The sequence below is a fragment of the Metopolophium dirhodum genome, chromosome 5 (assembly GCF_019925205.1).
Source record: "Metopolophium dirhodum isolate CAU chromosome 5, ASM1992520v1, whole genome shotgun sequence".
In the NCBI taxonomy this organism is placed as follows: domain Eukaryota; kingdom Metazoa; phylum Arthropoda; class Insecta; order Hemiptera; family Aphididae; genus Metopolophium; species Metopolophium dirhodum.
Window position 1 is genome coordinate 28,500,016 of NC_083564.1, and position 10,266 is coordinate 28,510,281.

At 30.8% G+C, this 10,266-nt stretch overlaps 1 protein-coding gene across 2 annotated transcripts; it reads right to left on the reverse strand.

The window, feature by feature from the left end:
• Positions 1-1,071: 1,071 nt before the first annotated feature.
• On the reverse strand, positions 1,072-9,835 carry LOC132945287 (putative fatty acyl-CoA reductase CG5065). 2 transcript variants are annotated; one of them, XM_061014989.1, is made up of 9 exons: positions 9,534-9,835; positions 5,622-5,844; positions 5,301-5,540; positions 5,048-5,193; positions 4,591-4,700; positions 4,289-4,478; positions 3,008-3,286; positions 2,629-2,886; positions 1,074-2,197 (listed from the first exon to the last, which is right to left on the reverse strand). In XM_061014989.1, the coding sequence occupies exons 2-9, from the start codon at positions 5,820-5,822 to the stop codon at positions 2,104-2,106; spliced, it is 1,518 nt and encodes a 505-aa protein (XP_060870972.1). In that variant the 5' UTR covers positions 5,823-5,844; positions 9,534-9,835; the 3' UTR covers positions 1,074-2,103. The 2 variants fall into 2 exon arrangements, with proteins under 2 accessions (XP_060870973.1, XP_060870972.1); XM_061014990.1 differs by lacking the exon at positions 9,534-9,835 and having other exon boundaries at positions 1,072-2,197.
• Between the last annotated feature and the right edge of the window lie 431 nt (positions 9,836-10,266).

Here is a 10,266-nt window from a genome sequence, read left to right on the forward strand (position 1 = left end):
ACGTCTAGCCTCTGGGCAGTAAATTGTGTTCCAAAATAATTATTTGTTCATACTATGGTTTGTTATACAGTTATAGTCTGTACTATAATAATTTTTTTGTATAAGAATTACGAACTATAGGTAGGTATATTACATAATACTGCCAAGTGCGCTGTCCGCAAGAAGCAGAATGAATAAATATAATACCTCCTATAAGTTAGGTTAGTTATTCTCTTCTGGGTGGCGCAAACTTAGATTAGAGGTTCCACGTAATAATTTAAAATATAAAAATATTTTACAAACCTTTTTTAAAACAGTATTATTATTTTTTATAATATTGAAATTTATCTACAGTCTATAAAATTTTTTATGTACATTAAGTAGGTTTGATAATTGACAGTAAAAATAGGTTGACATGAATCTTAAGATTAGGGAGGATACCCAGTGGTAACACCCTATAAAGTGACAGTAATAACAATGAACATTTTTAAAATTTTAAAGGTGTTACCTGGTAGTAACATTCAGCACTTATTCTGCTCGCCTACTAAAGAAGCAGATCTCGACACCATTGTCTTTTAATTCTTTATAAAACTGTATAGCTAATAGGATCGTATAAAACTTAGTCTTCCACACAAGCTATTCATAGGGAACCTATTTAAAGGAATGAAATTAAATAACAAATTTAATTAACTTTACTTTTATCGTGATTTACGGTGCAATTAGACATTTCAAATGTCAAAACCGTTGAAAACTGAATTGTGGCGAGTTAAAATTAAATATATACATTTACATATTAGATTGATAAACATAATAATACCCGCATTATACATATATTATTTTTCAATTCGCAATATACCTAGGTAGGTACTTAATAATTCGAAACTGTAACGCGTTTTCCTATAGAAATTACTTTTCAAAAGTAATTTCCATTACATTTTCGTTACTTGGAAATAATTCTAATAAAATTACGTAACGCGTTACAAGCAAAGTAACGCTGTTACAGTAACTCGTTACTTTCGCTAGGTACGTTACTACCCACACTGGCTTTTGTATAGTACTATACTACTATCAATGTCTTCGCTTGATTTTCAGGAGGGTTGAGTTGTGTATGGGTTTCGATGAGTTTTTGGAAAATAGGCCAATCTAATTATTCCAAGATTTTAAGGATTTATGGAGAAGCTCGAAAAAAGAATTTCGAGGTCGAATATGACTGGTGAGTGGTTGGATGACAGGTTAGGTTGGTGTTGGAGACCTTAGCAATGCAGTTACTAGGAACTCTTGCGATAAAAATATCAAGGATATCGGGGCGACGGTTTAGATGTGTTGGACAGTAAGTGGGGTGAGAGGAAGGTAGTATTTTTATATTGGAGTATAACTATAACTATTTCGTTTAATTAACGACTATTTTTCAGAACTAGATAGTTGAAAGTATATGTATATGAATTAAATTAAACTCTAATATGTATTATAATAATTACAACAATAAATTAGCATTAATATTTAATTATTTTGAATTCTATAGGTATATTATAACTAAATTGCTTGCGTATTTTAAATGTGATAGTTAATAAAATACTATTATACGTATTACACATAAAAAATATATAATTACTTTAATAATATTAAACTTAAAATAGTTACTTTTTTAAAGCAAATTTTAATTAAAAAAATTATTTAAAAGAATAAATCAATCAATCAATTCTTGTTTACTATGAAATAAGCTTAAATAAAAATATATTCTATAATATGTTTATGCAAATAAAATGTAATTAAATGTTTGCATTACTAATTAACACATAATATTGTACATTTAATATCTAATGTAAAAAACTTAATTGATTAATTATCAGGAACTCCTTAAATTATGAATATAATTCGATTTAGATATGAAATTTACAGTAAAAAAAATTATAAATATAATCTACATAAAAATAAGACATAAAATTAATTAAAGTACACACAAAAAAAAAAATAGGTAATGGTTTGTTTGATTTGTCAAAAAAGGTTAACAACTAGAAAACATATTTATGGAATCTTGTACTTCTAGGTATATGTTTAATGTGATTAAAATTGAATTCAAGCTTCCGTATAGCTATGTAGTATACACACGCACGTATGCCACAACTAAGCCAAAAATATTCTTTTTAAAATCACCCATAACAGCATCATAAGTCCTATGTAGACAGCGCTTTTGAAGATCATATGACAGATATATAAACTAAAAAACAAACATAAAATAACGATTTTAATTAGAATTGTCAATTGTTAGTCACAAAACAATAATATTATAGACCGCGAGTTAGAACGCGGTGATGCATTGTGGGATATCAATAATTATTGTTGTAGGGCCAATAATAAAATTAATTTTATTCCCTGGAAAATTCTAATCTCTATTCACGTTGCAAGAAAAAGTTAAAAGTTATGATGTATTCAATTGATTAAGCCTCAACAGTTTAGTCGTGTTAGTATTAGATCATGAAACAATTGCAACAAAGTTTACTATCTAATTTATACATAGATAATGGAAATAATAAAAGTTTTGAGATGGTAAATTTATTTTTATATAAGTACAACTTACTATACAGATGTTATACAGTTATATTGTAGCCATACTATAAGTATAGGTATATATTATTAGATAAGGCATACCCGTGAAGACGTTTCCTGGCCTCCGGTAACTTGTCCTGTCCTTCTTTGAGCAAGAATGTCATTATCCCTTTGTGGTACGTATCCAAGTACTCTTCCCAATGCATCTTTTTAATATCGAATGGAAACAGCGTTTGGTCGTCGTTGTTTAAGCTGTTCCATAAACTTTGCACGTTTTTATTACTGAATATCCATTCCCTCGTGGAAAAGTATTCCAATATGTCAGTGAATCTTCCTATTTTCTTGTATTGATCGACCAATCTAAAATCGTATACGTTAATCATGTTATATTTCCGTTAACGTCGAATATTCCCGGTTAGGTATAACCTATGACGCCCTACTAACCGCGTTTACGGAAAAATAAAGCCAAACACCCACAAACCTGAGTTTATTTCCCGTGCAAATGAACACTAAATCCAACAGGAATGCGGGCAGATAATGTAATATCAGGACGGTGAGCTTGTGTGAAAACACCGACGCGTTCATGATCAATGTCGGATACCACATGGCCTTAGCCGTGGGCCGGTGCAAGATGTAGTACATCAGGGTCGTCGAAAATATTCTCCAAGTCAATGGGTTTTCGGGTGATGACACGAAATTGAAGATGCGAGGGTCGTCTGTGTGATTTTCGATCGATTCGCTCGGCCCGGCACGGCAGTATCTGCAGGAGAAATATGAATATAATTTACAATAGCTGGTATAAAAGAAATAAGAACAAGAAAATAATAATATCGTTTATTCGTGAAAACAATTGTATACGATATGATGATATAATTCGATGGTGGGAATAGGCATAGATGTATAACCCCCAAAAATGCTAATTAGTCTCTAAAAGAGACTAATATTTTAATATTTTTGCTAACAATTATACAAGGAATAAGGTAAAATTTGATTGATAAATCGTTAAACACGTATAATATATTAATAAATAGTTATACAATATTAAAAGTGATGAATTATTTTTTTAAAGTTGACATTATTATTCAAAGCGTTAAGAGAGTTGAGAGTTACAGTATTTACCTGAATTTATATGTGAAATTGTGGGTTAAGTTATAAGCTTTTTAGGCGGTTACGTTAATTGTACATTACAAAATAATATTGTGGGTTACAGTGAGTGTTACATTAATTTACTGGAACCGTTTACAGTTATTGTGGTATCCCGTTGTGGCTTACATCGCACTTGACCATAATGTTGCTACTGTTACTGTGGGTTATTATAGTATAGTTCTTAAAATAAATTAACTTGAATTTAGGATTGAGAAAAGTTATGTTGCTTTGAAAAAAGTTGTATTTACATTCGTTTTATTATTACCTGTTATGGCCCAAGGGCGTAGCCAAGTATGGAGGCGGAGGAATCTCCTCCCCCACCCTGTCCATAGGTAAAAATGAATACATTTAACGAAATTTTAAATTGGGGCAAACATTTAAAAATACACTTGTTTGCCCCCTTCCCCCTCATGATGATATTTCTAGCTACGCCCTTGTTAAAAAACTTCGTTTTCGATAGGATTGAGGGTTTACATCACTTGGCCTTTTCACCATTATTATTTTGAGCTGCACACGTATCACGTACGGTGAGATAAAAAATATGCTTTTATTATACGAGCTTAATAATATGTATATAATATCAGTCGTCGCAAAGGACCGTTCTCATGCGTCGTACCTGACGTGTGTGTCCCAGGACGCGGCTATTAGCGCGTTCACAGTCAAATCGGCAGGCACAAGATCCGTGACGGCGTTAAGGTCGCACGGCAGAGATTTTATTATGCCCGTCATCACGCCAGTCACGATGCCCGTCGGCCCGTACAAATTGTCGATCCAACCTGGCAGCGGTTCATTGGCGGTCGCTATCACTGTTAAAATAAAAATAAACAATAACAATAATCGCCTGCAGTGTATAATATTATGATAAAAAAAATGTCGCGTTTCCTCGTCATTTTTAAATAATATTATATAGGTGTCTACCGATTGCCGGACGGACTATCGTGACGGGCAGACCCCTGGCTTCGCGCTTGATCAGTTGTTCGGCGGCCGCTTTCGTCATGACGTAAGTGTTTGGCATGGGTCCCAACAGGCTAGATTTATAATGGCAATAATATTGTATTAGGGCATCTATTTTGGTGTTCGACAGATTTAAATTATGTTTTAAGACAAAAAAACAAAAACGTTGTACACAATATTATTCTTATAATAAATAAATAAAAAAAAAAAATTGAATAATATTACGATATCGTCATACTTTTGACGACGATTATGTCGTTGTTATACTGATGTAGAAATGTGTTGATGAGTGTTTGACGATTTTTAAAAATTTGACGAAATTAAATTAGTTTAATTAATCTATTACGAATCGAATACTAAGCAATATTGTAAATTAAGCAATTTGCATGTACAAAAGTGTAGGTACAATTTTAATACTTACAAAGGTTTCATTTTTTCGAGTATATTTGAACTTTTTGTCTTATAAAGATGTATGAGTTTTTCATAGTTATACGGTAGATTATAAAACTTTTCTTCTATACGTTTATTATGACAGTTGGAGAAAGCCGTCGAGACATGTAAATAAGACTAAAAAAAAAATTGATTTGTTTTTGTAATTCGTAAATAGATGTTCGAAGAAAAAGTGATTAGGTATATATGATTAATTTACACTTTTAAAAATAATAAATAATTACCGCGAGATTTTCAACTTTGTGAGCAAGTTTAACGATTTCTCTGGCGCCGATTACGTTTATTCCAATGGCAATGTCAAGACGTTCATCAAATCGAACCGTAGCCGCACTATGAAATATGACATTTACCTCTTTGATTAACATATTCAGGTCTTCGACGGACAGTCCCAAATCTGCTTGGCTACAGTCACCTCTGAGTGCACTGATTTTCTTTAATGTTGTCGCATCGATGTCTTTAAATATCTATAGTTTTGTAAATCGATATCATATAATATTTAAAACTATTTATGCAATAAAAATATTACATCATCGTATAAAACGTACCGGCATATTGAATATGTCCTCCAGCCTTTCGTGCGCATTTTTTCCTTTTTTGTCCCTTACTAGAAGATAGATGTGGTTGATCTGAGGGCACGATCTAATCAATTTGTTGACGATCAGCTTACCAAGAAACCCCGTACCTCCAGTGACGAAGACGGATTTATTTTTAAAAAACTCTTGGATGTTTGATTGTATTTCAGCCATTTTTGGGAAAATATAATTGTTACTAAAAACAAAGTAAATAAATCCAATAAAAATGTATTCAAGTCCTTTAGGATAAAATGTTGAATAAACTAGTTTTAACACAATGTTTGGCTAAAGTGTTGTTGAATGTGAGTTAACGTTTGTGCGATTGCTCTGTTATAGGAAGTAAAAATTATAGGTGTTATAATATAATATTTTTATGAGACCCCGTAAAACTATACATTGTCACGTATTGAACTTATATACAAAATAAATCATTACTTTAGAAGTTTAGCGCAACTCTTTAAAAATATAAAAGCATTTTTCATATCCGCATTATTACCATTTCTACGTGAGGTGCCTATTTTAAATGTTCAATAAATATTACACCTAAGCATTTTCCCATTTTTCTGAAGTGATTAGATGAAATAAATACAGTTTTGATTACATACATCAATAGTATTTTTAAGTTATTTTTAATTTATCACAATTTTCCATCTTAGTTCAATTACCAAAACTTAATACAGCATCATCTGCAAATGCTAATATATTATCATCTATTTTATCTGAATGAAATAAATCATTTACATAATTTTAAAATAATATAGAAGTATAATACGCTGTCTCTTGTGTGCCAAATTTAACTACACACGAATTACTTAGGAATATTATTACCAATTGATCACTACCATTAATGTTAGATCTATTAAAAATATATGATTTTAATAAATACCAAAATATGTTTTAACTTATAACATAATATTATAGTTTTAATTTAGACAAAGGAAACTCATGAGATATTGAATCAAAAACATTAACAATGTCTAAGAACATTATTAAGTTCATACAAAGAGCCTTTAATAATAGAGACCTAACCTAATCCGTTTTTAATTATGATATAAAAATAAATAAAATAAATAATAATATACTACAATTTGATAGATTACGATGTTCTTTATTCAAGAATACACATACTAACTTTTTTAAATTAATTTTATGTATTAAAAAGAAAAACTTTTTTGAAAGTTTAGCGCTGCAGTGTATATACTGATACTTATTAAAACAATAGAACATTATATTGTTATCACATATTTTAATGAAAATAACATGCAGTCTACATAGAATAAAACTGAAAAAAAAAACAAAATAATATGATTTACTATTTTTAAGGGCTTTGCCAGAATAATATAGTTGCATTTATGAATATGTTAATTTTAAAATTCAATAAAAGTTCTCTTTGGGTTCAGAATAAGTTCAACTTTAAAAATTAGTTTAGGTGTAATGAGAGTCAACACGAAGTAAGCATTATAATAGAGAAAAGTTTTCTACAATATATACGTAGAGATGATTTCTATTAGATTATATACAGCCGTTTCAGAAATAAGGAACCTTTCTACTGTTCAAGAGTGCATAAATAAAAAGAATACTCACTGAATCTAAAAATACATTATTTTATAATAATATGGTGCTTTGTGCATACACTGGTTTTTTCTTACACAATATAATAAAAGTTTAAATATTCTATTATATTGTACGGCGTATAGTTTATAGTTTATAGGCTTTCATAGATTTATGATAGTAATATTATAGATACTCGGTAATATTATAATAATTAGTATTAGTACCTATGTCAGATGGATGCAAAATGTATTTAAAGATACTCATTATTAAATTCTATTCGGTTTTAAGTTAATTCTGTAGGGTGTAGACTATGGTTTTGGTATTTAATTTATAGCTAAAAATAAAATTGTGTCATACACATTGTGAAAGTTGTTTTACAACTTTCGATTCGATTTTTGCCAAATTGTTGGCATTTTTTTTGTTGATATATGGAGAACTGGACAAGTATACCGAAAAGTTAATATGTACTTACTAAAAAGAAATCAATTTGAAAATAATATTGTATTCTAGACTCTAGTAAATCGTATATGTTGTCGGTACCTAAGCATGTCTGTGTTTTAATATGACTACGTTCTCCCATGTCGACACAACAATATTAAGAGCGTTACCGCTTATTAATAATAAAACTTCAAAACGGCAGTGGCGGTGTTGTGTGTTCATATTTCAACGGAGTTGACAAACTTTGCTCATAACACGTCTTGTATAACTTACATACCTACACATAATACTGTAGTGGTAGGAAATATATGGCTCAACAATAGTATTGTTATTATACCCCGGTCATATTAAAAAAATCCGAACTATTCTCAGAACAAAAAGCAGGCACGCGTCGAATAAAAATAATAATAATCAAATAAATATACAAACGTAGAAAGCACACACGTAAGTGTTTTAATGATAGGTTAGGTACATGCACGCTTAAATAATCGTCCTCTTCACCTACATGTAGGTATACCCATCTGTATATAAATAACTCAATAACTCTATGTCACTATATGTGAAGAGCGTGCAAATCTCTCCGGGCGGAAGGCGGAGCTGTAAAAAGTGCGCTTTAGCCGAAACGAATGGACTGACATTAAACGCAAAAGTTATTTGCTACTATATCTTTTACAACAAAGGGCTAAAACAGATAGCGGCTAAGAAACTCTATCCCACAGGTTTAATCGATTAATTGTAGGTTGGTTGCGACTAATGGCAACGAATTACTTTTGGATACTTATCAAACTAACTATCTCTCTTTCTCTCTCCTCCCTCTCTCTTGAAGCGATTCATGTGTAATGCCTATAGTAATTCTCGTCTGCGGCAAAATGCAATTATTGCGTGTCATCAATTACATACCTAACGAAAATAAATATAATTTGGTAAGTTTAACAGTTGTGTGTCATTTTTTATTGAAGTTAAACTACTGTATTTTTAAATTTCCCCCCCGAGAAAGTTTTATAGGTGCACTTCATTCAAACGATTTTACCGTTTCAAATATTTTCTCTTGTCCTCAATGAGTCATATCATTTGATCCGAATGGATTGCAGTTCAAAGAACTCAGTAGGCCTAGAATAATAATGCATCCGGAATAAAAACATAATACATTACGTGATTCACAGTCACTTTTTTTATAACATCAAAACTATTAGCTTACACATATCATGACCGTCTAATAGAACACCAATTGAATTTCGATAACAACCTTGTCCTAAGGTACGAGATTATGAATCTTAATTTAAATAAACTACTGTTATACTTTTCATAGGTATTTATGTTTTATCATACTAACGATGTTTAAATTAATATTTATACAATGCTCTTTTTCACTAATGTGAAATTGATACTACTAAAACTTAAATCTAAATATACGTTTAAAAAAAAAATCATTAGGACATTTAGTTTATATAATATTATAATCTAATTATTATTAAATATATTTGTAGTGCTAAAGTAATAATTTTTTGTTTAAATTAATTAAAGGTAAATAATTTTAAAATATGTATCACGTTATTATTCATTGTATTTACAATTTTTATAAATTACAGTAAGAAAAATATAACAGTATTAAATTATTTCATAAAAAATAATGTCGAACTATATCAGTTTAAGAATATAACATTAAATATTTAAGTTCTCGAATAAAATGTGTTAAACTGAAACATCTATTATCAAGAATCTTAAACACAACACAATTGAATATTGACCTTCAACTTACGTCTTGAATCGCTAAATGAATTATTTTAAATTGTCGTTCAAGTACTAATAAACCACACGGGACTGCATGCGCTTCCTACAACACTTAACCAAATATAGCCATAATAAAATATAATTTAATTAAATTTCTCTTACTCTGTGCCGAAATTGTCCACGAGCGTCGCTGGTTGACGGTCTCAAAAAAAAAAAAAAAAATATCGAACTTAAATTTGCGTGTTAAAATTAATCATCACTCGCGGAAAAAAACAATAAAAATGCCGGACACAGCCCTCGTCGCTGCAGGTGAGAGACTACCGCGCTGGTAGTGAAATTTATCGATATAGTGCTAACCGGACGGCAACGATGGGTGAATTGGTCAGAAGAGGTGTATGCTCTTTTTTACACGTTATCAGCCTCAGGCGGTGTTCGGTGCTCACACTCGAACTTGATCGTTGGAGATGGTACGGACCGTTATTATTGTACGTACCTACTGACACACAATATCCGACCCCTCTCCCCAATAGCGACCGCGGTGCATGCGCAACGAATATTATAATGATAATAATAAGAACATTATATTATGTTTAAAACGGGAATAAAATTGTGTCGGTATAGTTTTGACGTACACGCGCTCTGCAGCAATATAAAACATCATGTAGGTATAATATATATCGTAATCGGTCTGGAATTTTTTTTTGTTTCCCACACACGAAAAACTACGAACGCATAATATTATTATTATTACTGTTATATGTCAACCGGATCAGACGCACTCTGGGAGCGAACAGAAATAACCATGTTTAACTGCGGTATAGGCTGTTTCATCCAGTTCAGATATCGATGACCCCAGAGATATTAAAAACTATATATATACACTACGAAATCAGCG

Excerpts from the sequence above, each read along its gene's own strand:
- LOC132945287 (XM_061014990.1), bottom strand. The coding sequence starts at position 5,822 with ATGGCTGAAATACAATCAAACATCCAAGAGTTTTTTAAAAATAAATCC. Across the intron at positions 4,479-4,590 it reads GATAGTCCGTCCGGCAATCG|TGATAGCGACCGCCAATGAA; the intron begins GTAGACACCTAT and ends TTATTTTAACAG. Across the intron at positions 3,287-4,288 it reads TCCTGGGACACACACGTCAG|ATACTGCCGTGCCGGGCCGA; the intron begins GTACGACGCATG and ends TTTCTCCTGCAG.